At 51.5% G+C, this 14,578-nt stretch overlaps 1 protein-coding gene across 1 annotated transcript in view; it reads right to left on the bottom strand.

Moving 5' to 3' along the window:
• The window catches only part of Xkr6 (XK related 6), a 202,120-nt gene that overhangs the window by 17,175 nt on the left and 170,367 nt on the right, over positions 1-14,578 (bottom strand). The window contains exon 2 of the mRNA XM_041674609.1: positions 91-287. Within this exon, the coding sequence (XP_041530543.1) occupies positions 91-287 (197 nt within the window). The remainder of the gene's footprint in view (positions 1-90; positions 288-14,578) is intronic.

Here is a 14,578-nt window from a genome sequence, read left to right as displayed (position 1 = left end):
ATGAGGCCATTGCAGCAGGGGTGGGGGTGGAGGGAGGAGGTAGGGGAGGTGATGGCGGTGGTGCGGGGGGAGAGGCCGGCGGGCACTCACAGGGCAGCGTCTCTGCGCTATTCTTCTGGATCATAATGCAGAGCTGTAGCACCAGTTGGGGCGCGCTCTCCAGAAAGGTCTCCAGGAGGCGCAGCATGTTGACATCTGCGTATTCGTACATCATAGCCCAGTAGAAGCGTCGCTGGTGTTCCTTCTGCCGCTGGCTCTGAATCCCCAGGTACATGGTGCGGATATACCTGTGGGGAGACATGGGACAGAGCATACGTGTGGGCGGGGCTTGCAGAAGGACAGCGACCCGCCTGTGGTGGCATTCCCAGACTTCCTGCTGAGGTCCCCAGGAGCTCGAATGGGATTCAGATTCAAAAGGATAAAGAGGTGAGGCATGGGGTCCAGTCATGGGAGGAGCTGGCCCTACGAGGGACCCCAGGCCAGGCCTCTCCATCCTGGTCTCCACTTACACATCCGGGAAATGGGAGCATTGACCAAATGATGCCCCAGGCACATCAGCTGAGTATTTCAGATGAGCTCAGAGGTAGGTGGGTTTCTTGGGGTACAGGATCAGGGTGGAACTGGGAAACATTCCAGTAGGCTTGGCATTTTTGTTACTCCAGACAGGAAAAGAACTAACTTGTGATGCTCCTAAGAGCCACTCTCTGACTGGCCATACCCACATGTGGAGGAGGTGGGTATATCCCCATAGAGACCAGTTGGACCTCTGAAAGGTTAGACCCCCCACACACCCCACATGTGCTCAGTCTGCTGAATGGAGGCTCAAGCAGAAATTGGCCCAAGGTTATTGGCCCCCAAGGCCTGTAGGGAGCCTCCGGGTCTGGACAGTCACAAATCTGTGAGGAGCCGCAAAAGTGCTAGGAAGCAGGTCTAGCTGGAGAGCCAGGCCCTCCTCTTCAGTGAGGAGGCTTCACAGGGTGGGTAGCGAGCACATGTATAGTGGTCCCCTTCCTGTGTTAGCCTCACCATCACCAGAATTTTCTGGAGCTTTGTCTCTAAGGATTTGGTGGCTCTACTCAGCCCAGCCCTCAGCCTGGGTGCCAGTCAGCCTATGGGTGAGGGCCAGGACAGAGGAAGAGCCCAGGATATGGTAGACCTGTCTGAGTGGGGTCCTGTCCAAACACAAGGGTCAAAAAAGTAGAGCTTCCGAATGGTTCAAGAATGGAACCATACACACAGAGACACATTCCTCAGCTGGAACCATACAGACAGCGCAGAGGGTTGACAGCCCCCTTCAGGCTCGCTGGCCCTAGGGCACGACCCACTTGAGCCTGCTGGATAGCCCTCTCTGTTCTCTCCATGCAGTGACACCGGCACCTCTTCACGGGCACGTGCTGTCCACTCCTGCTCCATAAGAATCCCTCTTCACGAGGCACCCAGAGTGCTCTCAGAAGATTCTGGAGCGCAGGTTTCCCAGTGCTCAGAATAACCCCCAGCCCTCCTGGGAGCTTAAGGCCTCACCAGCTCTCCTCTCCTGCTCCCTCAGATCTCTCTCTCTCTCTCTCTCTCTCTCTCTCTCTCTCTCTCTCTCTCTCTCTCATCTGTCTTAGCTTCCCCCCGGAGCGCAGAAGCCGTGCGTGAGTAGGGACTTGCTGATGGCACCCTGGTACATCTCACTGAATAGCACGGCACCCACGGAAGAAGCAAGTGCATGCTGGGAATGCCTCTTCTCTGGGACTGGGGACTCCGAGCAGGACCAGAATCTCACAACATGCTCATGGCAGACCCTAAGCCTGCTGGAGAAAGAGGTATGAGAGACAAGAGAAAGGCTGTCCTCACGAGTCACCCGAAGACTGCGCAGGTGGGAAACCATGCTCAAAGTCTAGACTGGAAAGCACACATACGCAACACACGTTTAAAACTGAAAGTGCTGCGACCTCTGGTTGCAAAATGGGGTCTTCACTCCAGAACAACAGTTGTGTGCTCAACCCGGAAGGATGAAGCCCAATCACATGTGAGCAGGCCTGATGATCGCCATTTCAAAAGTGGGGAAACTGAGGCTGAGCACCAAACTCTGGCTCTATCGTGAGCTTGCGCTTCCTGCATATAGCTGCTCTGGGTACAGAAGTTCTAGGTCCTTCTGTATGCCATAGAGGAACCAGGGAAGGGTTTGAGAAGGGAAGCGCACTGAAATAAGGGAATGAGCTGCGGGTGATGGGACACCACATCTCTTTTCTGAGCCCTTAGAGTAGGTCCAAGCCCTGTGAGGTCGCCCTGCCCCTCATTGGACGGCCTATCGTCTATGTGGGCTGCTTCCTCATGTGGCCACACGGTGGCGCCAGATCCTAAGTTTCGCAAAAAGGAGGCGCCACACCGGTGATCTCATACCTTAGGGCTGGCGCCCTCCTATGCGACAGTGCTTGATGCAGGGGCCACCTGCGAGCGGCGGCGCATGTTGGTCAGTATGCACCAGGGTCCCAACTAAAGGTATGGTAGGTGCCAAGGTCTCCCCTTCCTCTGAAGGTTCTAGAAAGCTGCCTCGAACAGGAAGGCAGTCTAGGGGAGAACTCACCCACCCTGCTGCTCCTGGATTGACTACCTCATCATCTCCTGTTACATCCTGTCACACTGTCTCTCCTTTAGGAGCACCGGATCTTGCAGTGATCAGTATAAGAGCCAGGAGGTCGCCTATCGGCGGCACACTGCAGGGCCGTGTGACCCCAGGTTGCAGCCTCACCCTAACCCCCTCCCCTCATCCATCCCCCGACCCCAGGTTTACCCGCCAGAGAAGGGCAGTCTGAGGCACTCTGGACTCCTGCCAGCATTTTCCGTCATCCCCTTTTAAGTGTGTGGCTTCACAGTGTACAAAAGCGCGGCACACACTTTACACACAGTAATCTGCATTTGAGTGCAAGGCATAGTTCTGAGCAATTGTGTTGAGTTAATGAGCTGAGAGCATTAACTGGCGTAATCCTCACAACCGACCGTTTACAAGGAACCCGCAGCATCACCTCACTTCACAGATGGCCAACTGAAGCTCTGAGGCAAAGACCTGGTCCTCAGTTTACCCAGCTGCGCACAGAGCTAGGCAGAGCCTCACCCCTGGGCAGTCTGGCTTTGGTTTATTACAGCAGCACAGATGAGACTGGCGAGCACGTCAAATCCAATCATACGTAGAACAAAAAATGGTGCAACAAAGCCAGATGGGGTTTATCTTGAGCACGGAAGACTGGTTCAAGTTTCCAAATTCAATGACGGCAGACTCCTTCATTAGCAAAACCCACACAGCACATCAACCCAGGCAGGAAATGTCTCTGACAGAATTCAACAACTATTCTTAATGAAAACACTCAACAAGCAAAGCCTAGGATGAAACTCCCCAGAAGCTTATGAAGATGCAGGACACCAGTGAACCCGCACGGTTAACTTCACACGTCTCACACACACAGGCTGACCGCTTTTGTCTGAAGACCAGGCACAAAAGCAACGAGTTCTCCTCTTGCCCTCATTCAACCTCGTGCCAGAAGGAGCAGCCGGTTCATTGGCTCATGATAAAGAACTGTGTACAGGTGATACAAGCAGGCTGCAGAGGGAGGGAGCCCAGCTCTGTCTGTTAGAGGCTTAGACGGAAGTGCTAACATGCTTGCGCAAATGCATTCCTGGGACCTACGAGGAACTATCCCACAGAACAAAGGGAGACACAAGCCAACTACTTCTGTAGATTACTTATAGACAGCTGAAATTGAAATTTTAAAACGATCCATTTAAATATTCCAAAAAAATTCTTAGATATAAGTCAAGAAGGCATGAAAGGTGTGTATAATGAAGGTAAATCACATTAGACGTCAAAGACAGACCATTTTCATGGATATAATTTAGAAGGCAACTGCCCACTCCCCTGACCTGAAAGCTTAAAGTAATTTTTAAAGGTTTATTTTTTTAATGTGTGTGTGTGTGTGTGTGTGTGTGTGTGTGTGTCGTGGGTACGTGCACATGGAGGGTAATTATGGAGACCAGAAGAGGGTATCAGATCCCCTTGGTACAGGCTGTTGTGAGTGACCCAACTTGGGATTTAAAAGTAGTCCTCCACAAGAGTGGCAAGTGCTCTCACCCCTTGCCACCTCTGCAGACTAAGTTGAATGTAACTCTAAGAAAGATCCTGGTAGCTTTCGTCTGTGTGGGTGAGCCTAGATCAGCGTGTTCTAAAGCTTATGTGGAAAACAAAGGAACCAAAATCGCAGAACCAACTTTGGAACCAACTTGAAGCACTTACAATATCTGATTTCTAGGACTGAAAGATACAATAATGGAGATGGTGTTGGCAAAGAGAAAGACATGGGCCAGAGTCTCAAATCAGACCCACATGAATGAAGCCAGCTGGTTGCCTAGGAAGGAGCACAGAGAATTTAATAGCAAAATGGAATTCTTCCTCGATGATGTGGGGATGACGAGTTGATCACATGGGACAACTGACTTAAAAATGTATCACAGGCTGCAATATAAAACTAGAAAACCTCTAGAGAAAAGACAGTCTGCATTAACTGAGGAGTTCAACATGCCCACAGGAGTCAACCCAGTAAGCTTCAACACTTCAAACTTGTTCTGTGCGAGGCATTAAGGGAATGAAAGGCAAACTATAGATGGGATAAAACATCCCTGAATCCCATAGCTGACAGAGAACTTGAGCCCACGTGTTCTTCAGTGCTGTAACCACTGGCAAGTTACCCTTGTTCTAGGAAGGGACCACACACCCACACTCACGCAAGCAACGCTATTTCACACACACACACACACACACACACCCCAGCACCAAAGCCATGAAAGCGAGATATTCATCAGGAAGAGGTTTAGCCAGTGGTGGTTAAAGAGAGTAACAGAGAGGGTGTCAAATGTCATTTTCTTAAAATGTAACGAAATTCACTTCAAAGTTAAAGAAAATGTTTTTTTTTTTTAAAAAGACACACAAATATCTCTTTTAGTAAGATACGGAGTTTTCTGAGTATGTTCCCAGGATGTCTGGGTCATAGGGTAGCGCTGTTTTGAACTTTTTGAGGAGTCTCCTAATGGATTTCCATAATGAGTGTGTTAATTTGCACACCCACAGTGTGAAGGGGTTATTTTTTTCCCCGTAGCCTCTCCATTTGTGTCAGAGTTGGTGATAGCCCTTCTGATGGGGGTCTCGGAGTAATTTCCCAATGACCAGTGATGTAGAACACTTTAAAAATAGTTATTGGTCATTTGTGTTTCTTTTTTTGAAAATGGTTCATCTTATTAGTCCATTCATAGCTTAGCAGTTTTTCCCTCGGGGTTTAATTTCTGGGATTCTTTGTGAAATTTAGACATTAGCCCCGTCTGAGGTGTAGCAGTGATATCTTCTCGCACTCTGTGGACTGTCTGTGGACTCTGGCCCCCTGTCTGAGGTGTCACAGTGATATCTTCTCACACTCTGTGGACTGTCTGTGGACTGTCTGTGGACTCTGGTTCCCCTTCTGAGGTGTCGCAGTGATATCTTCTCGCACTCTGTGGACTATCTGTGGACTGTCTGTGGACTGTCTGTGGACTCTGGTTCCCCTTCTGAGGTGTCGCAGTGATATCTTCTCACACTCTGTGGACTATCTGTGGACTGTCTGTGGACTGTCTGTGGACTCTGGCCCCCTGTCTGAGGTGTCACAGTGATATCGTCTCACACTCTGTGGACTGTCTGTAGACTGTCTGTGGACTCTGCTAATGGCTTCTTTTGCACAAACATCCTTGTTTGTTGCTGCTCCGTATAAGGGAGCAATGAAACGGAACCAACCGAGATGGGCATCAGGAAGTGAATGGATAATGAAAATGTAGTCCACACACGAGCTGGAATAGGATTCAGCTGTAGGAAAGAAAGCAGCAAACTGCAGGAAAATGAGTGTGCTTGGGAAGCGTAAGACTATGTGAGGTGACCTAAACTCAGGGGAACCCCACAAGTGCTCACTCTCCTTCCCATGCAGACCCTAGACTACAATACAGACACACGTAGATGTAAGCAGGCCTAACCGTGGGCACGGAGGACAAGGGTAGGTCATGGAGAAGGCCGGGATGGAGGCAGAGGGACACACGAGTCCTGAAAAAGGATATAAAACTCTTGTTTCGTTTCACCTCTGCCATAATTTGGCTTCCTTCATGGCGGGCAAGTAAATAAAAGATACAATGGACGGAGAAAGTCTAAAACCCTAAGCAAAGCCCCATGGCCTCGGGGTGGCCATTCTAGCTTCATTGAGGTCAACTGGGATCCATAAGGCTGGAACTGGAGAGATGTTTGAGCGACTTCCATATGCTGCCTTAGGTTTTTATCTGTTGGTTAATCCTGGAGACAGAATGTTGGCATGGGCTCCCAAGGAGACCTAGCTACTTGGGAAACTGAGGCAGGATTTCTTAAGCCCAGGAGTCCAGGGTGAACCCAGGCAACACAGAGAGGCCATTTCTCAATAAAAATTCAAATTATCAATATAAAATAAACAAGGGATGTCTGGGAGTAAGGACGTAAAGCTCATGTTTTAGTGACAATGCACGGTCTGTCCCCAAGTGCCAGTTAGTTGGAATCCCGCTTTCCCCAGGAGCAAGTCCACAATCCCCTGCCTACCGCACAGACCTAGAGCCTGAGAACTCAGAAGGCCATGCCTACGGACATCAAAGGGCCCGACAGGCAAGGAGATACTAGGAGGGGTCGGGCAAGTGAGATTTACCACCTCTATCCCGCCCTTGCTCCTCTCACTCTTAAACAAAATCTTTGGGCTTAATCCTGGACACCAGCCTGGAAGATGACTTCACATGGCTTAGAGCAAGATTACTATGGGTATACTGACACCTCTGGGCCTCTGGGTAGGGACTATTGGGGCATCATGAACTAGCCCAATGACCTCATTCTAAAGGACATGTCCCTTTGGACCAAACCAGCTCTGGAGCGCTATCTATGTGGACAGTGATGCAAGCTGAGTGGCCTTAGCAACCATTCACCCTCCCGTTCACCTAGCAATGGCTTTTCTCAGGAGCCCACCCACCTCTTGGGTCCCATCTGGCTCAGAGGGAGCCTGAGACCCCAGCCTGGTCTTAGTCCTTTAGTCTCCTCTAAGTCCTTAGGGTCCCAATCCAGGTTCCTACTCCAATCCAGGGCTTGGCTAGCTTTCTCTTTCTGGCTCTGGAGACCAGGAAGGCCTTTGGATAACATCTCCCCTTTGCCTGGGGTTGGGGCTCTGCTCTGCCTGGAAGTCATACAGTTGGCCCTCACTGCTTGAAGCTTGCTTTTTTTTTTTCTGGACTTCAGGGGCCAAGGAGGGGGTCCCTGGCTAGGTGCAACCCTACACGTAGCTACACTAAGGAAGATCTGGAACATGCGTGTAATTCCTAGTGAGCTTAACTTACAGCTAGAAGCTCAGGGAAGTGTGCGCTTCCATGTGCATCTTGTTCAGGAGGGTCTGACCCTGTAGGGACCAGAGTCCTGGTGCCTGGCAGACCCTGGTGCCATAGCAGATACACATTACGAAGTGACAATGCTAGTCCATCTGTCTCTGAACACATAAGTCAAAAAGACGTCGGATATACCTGACCTTGAACTTGCAGCCTAGCGACACAGTGCATTGTGGGATGTGGGTTGTTTCCTCTGGTGTCTATGGTTGACTGAATGCTGCGGTTCACTGCCCGCTGCCCAGCATGAAGAGAGTGGGTGGAACTACACTCAGCCAGGCCAGGGAAAAGACCAAACTCAAAGTTCCATCTACGGTTGCGTGCGTGGAATGATTTTCCACAGCTCCACTGCAGCGCTAAAGCATTGCGATCTGAGCTGTTGCAACATCACACTATAGCGGAGGAGAAAAGAAAGGAGAGTGGGAGAAGATAGAGCAGGGGTGGGGAGGCTGAGACAGAGACAGGAAGGGAAGAGAGGATGGGAGCACAGGAGAGGGGAGGAGAGAGCTGGAGCCCCCCAGGTTTGCCTCTCTCCTCTGCCAACAAGGGCATGCGTCCCAGTCTCCTGACTCCAACCCCACGGGGTTACCGTGACTTCTCTTCTAGAGACCGCAGGTCAATCAGGGGGCCATGGAGCCCCTGAAAGTCACTGGAAATCTGCTGAAAGACTGAGCGGAGACTACGGAAGGCCCTGAATTTCACCTGTGACCCTAAGTGACAGAGTAGGCCACCTGGGTGCAGACTGAGACCCCTTTTCTCCTTAGAGCATCTGCAGACAGCTATTCTGGAAGCAGGGTGGGCACAAAGCCAAATGTTTGTCAAGGGGCTCTAAGGTTTTACCAGACCCTTGGACACCTCTTGCCAACTTGCAGAACCACCTGCCCAGGACACAGGTGTCTTGCACATAGTGACTGTGACCTTAAATGCCAACCACTTTCCTTTTGCAATAGGCTACTGAGCACTTCACCGGCAAGCTGCACCATCCCTTGCTGGCTGGTGTCACAGAAACAAGCCGTTGCCCCAACTTCAAGGCAAAAGGAGGGAATCAGAGAATCCACTCCGTGCCACCAGTTCTGGCTGTCCTCTTGGGGTCTGGATCACCATGCAATCGACTCCTGAAGGGTGGTGTATCAGAACTGCAGTCAGGTGAGGTGACAATCATGATCCCCGATGCTATATTGGCTGGGCCACACAGACCAGGCCTCTCACACACCAAGAAAGACTTGATGGCTCCTGGAACAGTACTCAGCTTTAGAAGGCAGAGAGTGGACCTCTCCTCTTGCCTCAGGCTATTCTGGGGCTTTCTATGAGAACCTCTGCTTTGACTGAAAGTCTGAGATCATCAGGCCAGTAGGCATAGCATGACCTATGACCCACGACCCCTTGAATCCCGGGAGGAGGTCTTCAAGGCCCAAGGCTACAGTAATGTGCAGGACCCTGGTGGTCAGTCCAAGGTCTCCACTAGCAACAGAACATATATGAACAACCTGTGGGACAGCGGGCTGACCTTTTCATGGCAAAGAGCTGTTTAGTCTTTTTCTGGAAAGACCTAGCAAGACAACCTCAAAGGCAGAACAGGACTTTTTCTCTGAAGTTAATAATAAGCAGCCACCTGCAGAACTCCTTGCTGCTTTGAAAATACCTTTGTGCGGTGTTCCACCTGGACACAGGCCGCCGCGCCTGTGGGGGTACCCGGGGCGGCTCTGCCCTCGTCCCATGTGGGTGCTACAAACATATCATATTCCCTTGCACACATACGCACAGCTGAACCTGCCCACCCCTCACAAGACACACAGCACACGGTGTTCACAATACCCGTACACTCCACATATATGCTGCTCTGTTCCAAACGCACATGTCCCCACCTCACACACTACATGGACTGTCTACAGAGTGTGCACATGTGTACACACACCCCAACACACGCCACACAACACACACTCGAATCCGATTGGCACAGACACTGTAGACACCGTCGCGCCGACACAGCTTTATATCCACAGCCCATCTGGATTGCTGAGGGGGAGATCTGCCTGGCTCCACTGCCCTGCAAAGAATCTTCTCCTGGTTATTCATTGCCATCATGGCCTTCAGAAGGAAAGGGACAGACTCAGAGAAAAGCCAACCCATGCTGAGCTATGGGGCCCCTCTAAGAAACCGGACCATCTCACAGAGATAAGCAGACCCCCCCTTATTTAGGAGTCAAGTGAGAAAGGAGGAGAAAGGGTCCCTAGATTACATGATACCCTGTCCTCATTCTTTTCTAGATCAGGCTGGCCTTGAACTCACAGAGCCACCTGCTTCTGCCTCTCAAATGCTGGGATTAAAGACGTGCGCTACCATGCCTGGCCAACATCCACATTCTTGAAGACAGCTGAGCTAATGGTCACCAAACTATTTGAGCTCACTGGGGGCTCAGTTTGCCAGGTCTTGCCTCCAGCTGGCCTGGTCCACGCCACTGTACTTCCTCCCTCTCCCGGACAGGCTGATTTGGGAAGCCTGACTTATCACAGTGACTTGGAAGTGTGATGTTCTCAGATCTGCCTCTTCGAAGTGGAAGGGGTGTGGAGACTCCTTTCTTGTGCATCCTGTCTCTTTCCGGACGCATCTCAAGATCAAAGGACCAGAGTCAGTGGCTTATGTGACAGCTGTGGAATAAAGTACCCAGAGGAGGGGACAGCAGTGCGGAGACAGCGGCTGCCTGGCTTGGGTAGGCCTTTTGTTTATCTAGGGCTCTTCATCACTTCCATTTTACAGAGAAAACGGAGGCCAGTCTGGATGTCATTACCCAAGTGCCTGTCCCTATGTCTTTAGGAGCTACATCCCATGACTGACACATACCTGCATGTACCTCTCACCTGCTGGCTCTCCACCCACAGGCTCATCATGGTGGTTAGGTTCAGTCATTACCTGGTGTGGGAGGTCCTTCTATAAATGTGCTGCTTTTACTGGTTAATGAATAAAGAAGCTGCTCTAGGCCAATGGCTTAACCGAACATAGCCAGGCTGGGAGAGATCTATAGAGAGAGAGGAGGAGGAGTCAAAGAGATGCCATTTCCCAAGAGGGGAAAGATGTGAGCTATTAGTTAAAACCTTGCCGGTAGGCCACAACCCTTGTGGTAAAATATAAAATAATGGAAATTGGTTAATTCTAGATGTAGGAGCTAGCTAACAATATGCTTAAGCGATTGGCCAAACAGTATTGCAAATAATATAGTTTCTGTGTGATTATTTCGGGAGTCTGGGCAGCCGGGAAACAAACAAGAGGCCTCACACAACAATTACCCTCTGCCCACAATCCTCCCAGGGCAGACTGGGCTCCCTCTAGATGACTTAATCCCATGCCAGGGTTATTTCTTGTCCCTTGTCCTCGTGTCTTAATAGGACAGGGGCCGCGAGCATGGGAGCCTCAATGTGATAACAGCTTCCTTTCACTGGAGGAAATGAGTCTCCTCCATCTTGAGTGCCTGTCCTAACACGCATGCTCTTCTGGATGCTTTGGGATGAAGAAGCCAAGGCAAGAGGATGCAGCAGGGTGTACACTGCAGACTGACCTGGATGTCTCTGCCTCTCTGTCCCGCCCTACCTCATTTACTCCTTTGAACAATGCTATGACTTAGATGACCTATTAGCTCCAAAGTGAAGAGATGTAAGTTCAGAGAGTGGAATGACCTGGCCGTGCCATACAGCCAGATTCAAGCCTCTCTCTGCATGGTTTTGTGACATGTCCATGCCCGCTACGCAAGTCTATCTCCACGTGGTCACAGTTCTCCTTCCCTTCATTGCACACTCACCCCGTGCTGGAGTCACCTGTACACACAGATGCTTCTCCTGGCACATTTTAACCCTCAAGGTGGCATCTAGAAGATCAGGGCACGTGTGCAGCCGGTGTGCCAGGGCGAGCCTTGCGTCTGTTCTGGTGGAAAGCTGATTCGGCCATCAGATGCCAGCAATCTTGGATTTGAGCACGGGCGGCCCGTATTTCCAGAGATGGACATCTGGAGTGGGCCCAGAGCTGAGTCAGAGCCAGCAGAGATGGGGTGAGCACTAGGAAGCACTTAGCAACTGGAGCCAGGAGGGCAGTGTAAGGGAGCGGGAGCGGGTCCAGATCCTTCAGCTCCAAGGGCAGGGCTGCAGCTGCTGACCTCCAGAGCTCTCCCAGCTCTAGTGCTTATCATGTGCTCAGAAGAACCATGCATAAGTCTCCCCTCTCAACCCCGTCAAAACCACGCCAAAGACTGAATGGGTCCAGGGTGCTGCCAGGAGGAGTCAGCAACACAGACCCATAAAGGCCACAGGACTCAGAGGCCACAGGCTCTCTCCTGAGTATGAGGGTGGATTCTAGAACCTTTAATAGGCAGGCTGGAATACACCTCTCTCTCTCTCTCTCTCTCTCTCTCTCTCTCTCTCACACACACACACACACACACACACACACACACACACACACACACACAGAGCACACCAGCTGAGAAGCTGTTGACATGGAGAAAGGTGGAGGGGCCAGCTGCCAGCTCAGCCCCTGTGTGCAATGCATCAAATCAGAGCTATTTTTAGCCCTTGTCTCCCAGTGTCGATATCAGCTGAGCTCTAGTAGGGGGGCTTACAGAGAACAAACCAGAGAGCAGGCATGAGATGGCGCTCCTCCGAGTGGCTCAGGGCAAGGGTGAAGAAGAGTCTCGTGCAACCTCTGGAAACAGGCAACTGCAGTAAACATGCCCATGGTCTCCTGGACTCCAGGAAAGACCGCATTCCCTGAGTCCTCCGTTTCTCCATCCCTCATCCGCCAAGAGCACCCACTGCTCAGCAGCCGAGGCCCCTCCCCTTGGCCACCTCTGGGCAACCTCATCAACACTGTAGAGCCACAAGGGCTGGAGTGGGATCAGCCAACATAGGAGGCTGAGCAAGGGGATCTAGCTCAACTCAAATGCTCACCTTCCTATGGTGAGAGTCCACTCAATCTGGGTTTAGGAAGTCAATATTGGCATGAAAATCAGAAGTTCAAGGTTATCATCAACTATAAGAGACCCCGTCTCAAAATAAAGTGAGAAACGAAACGAGAAAATGTGTCCGCTCAGTGATTTCTATTTTTCCCGGTGTAATTCTCTCCTCTGGTTTCCTGGAACACCTCTACATAGCTGTGTCCTCTCTACCATCCATAGTATTTGACTCTGTCCTACAAAAGGGAAGGAGAGCCCCAACAGCAGACTGTGGGCTGTAGTCTAGGCTCCTCTCCATGGATCCAGCCACCTGTCTCTACATCCAGGGGGACATAATTGCTCATGGACACTCCCTAAATGGAAAGCAGTCAGGGCCCCCATATGCCATGTGTGGAGCCAGGGCTTGCCCAGTCATGAAGGAGTTAAAGTCAGCAGGAGATGCTGGTGATCTTCCAAGAGGATACCTGTCCTCCGTGGAGCACATCTGCAGCGGTCCCCGTTTCACAGATGTGAGGAACAGAAGCAAATGGTCTCAGCTCATCCAAGTGCACAGGCCAGAACGCATAGACTGTGCTGTCTGCAAGCTGCAGCTTCCGGGAGTAAGGAAGATGCCAGGAGGAGGTAAAGCCCAGCAGGGGTTCAGATCTCAGCCTTGTCCCTGCCTGAGGCTCCACTGCATCCTCTTCCTGCCTCTTTCCTCAGTACAATGCAGGACTGGACAGATGGGCAGGGACCAGAGGTGGAATCTCCCCACTGTCTGCCCGCAGACCTCACTTCTAGATTATCTTAGCCTGGCCAATGGGTCACACAGGGGTTCCCCAGAGCTCTGAATCCACAGGCTGCCCAAAAGTCCCCCTGAAGGTATTGTGGTAGGGCTCCTTTCTTCCAGACCAGGTGCAGGGATTCCCCCCTCTCTCTAGGGACCCCATGCAGATGGCAGCACCCATTCCTTCTGGGAACCAGCAGGAGCTGAAAGCCCCTCCTGAGCCTGCAGCCCCAGGTAGAGGTGTCGGCTATGTGAGGACCATGCACCTGCCTTCTCTGTCATCCCCACCTTGGGCCTCAGTCACCTCTGATGTGAATGGGGACTGTGAGGCTCCAGGATTCCCTAGCAGAACTGACTGACACAGTCCTGCCATGGTCCGAGTCTAAACTTTGTGTCAGGCTCAGGACAGAAGGGCCAGGCTCTTCCTCAGACAGAGATATGAATTATTCACCAATTTGCCCTTCAGCACATCGGGAAATAACCCAAGCCAGCAACCACATATGATACTGCTGGCAAGTGCCAAGGACCTCTCTGCTCTCTGGCAAAGCTCCTCCCTCCCAAGGTCACCCAGGAGCACTTCCTGAGGCAGCTGGCTTGCTAGACATTTTACACAATCCATCCTGTCCGACCCCCACATCTGCCCCACCAGGCCGTTTCTCTTGTCTACCCATTCCGCACAGGAAAAAGCAGATGCACAGAGATGGTGAGTCACTTGTCCAAAGTCACACAGCTGGGTGGGTGTCGGGTGTGTGTGCGTGCTGGGGTTCACTGAATTACACAGAGTCACATCCGCCTTCCTGAGCTAGTCCTGACCCAGCTACCTGAAGTCAGGAGCACACGGCATCCCAGGTCCCCATCCGTGGAAGTCAGCTTCCACCTGGAGCACACAGCAAGCAAAGGAGTAAATAGTGATATGACGTCATGCCAGGATGGGAAAGGGAGGGGAATTGGGGACAGAAGTGACATGGGACACAGAGCCCCTGGAGCGAGTTGCTGTGCTCAGCCCAGGGAACAGCCAGCTCACAGTTCAGAGAAGCAAACAGTTGGAGGGACAGCTAAAGCAACTCTGGGCAGACGGCAGCATAGAAGATTTCATCTCCAGTAACAGTCACGGCCCCTGGCACGCAGCACCCGGATGCCTTAGGTTTTACTCCCAAGTGTCCCTACTCTCTTGTAGGAGTCCCCAACTTCCAAGCCTGTGTTCTCCCAGTCAAACGGAAACACTGCTTTACACGGCCTTATGACCTCGCCCCACATCCCACCTCAATGCTGATGATGGACACGTGGGACCATAACTAATCTGCCCCTTAAGCAGGAGGGGTAATGTTTCCCAGGGTCCCCTGCTCCTCTGTTCACTAGGCCCCACCTCTATGACCCCCTCCTTGCCAGTCACAAACCAGCACCGGGACCACACAGGGTCCATCTAAAGAACCCCT

The sequence above is a fragment of the Microtus oregoni genome, unplaced genomic scaffold, assembly GCF_018167655.1.
Source record: "Microtus oregoni isolate MIOR12 unplaced genomic scaffold, Mior012 000001F_ref0000356, whole genome shotgun sequence".
Classification (NCBI taxonomy): domain Eukaryota; kingdom Metazoa; phylum Chordata; class Mammalia; order Rodentia; family Cricetidae; genus Microtus; species Microtus oregoni.
Note: the sequence above shows the minus strand (reverse complement) of the source record. Positions and strands in the feature narration are given on the sequence as shown.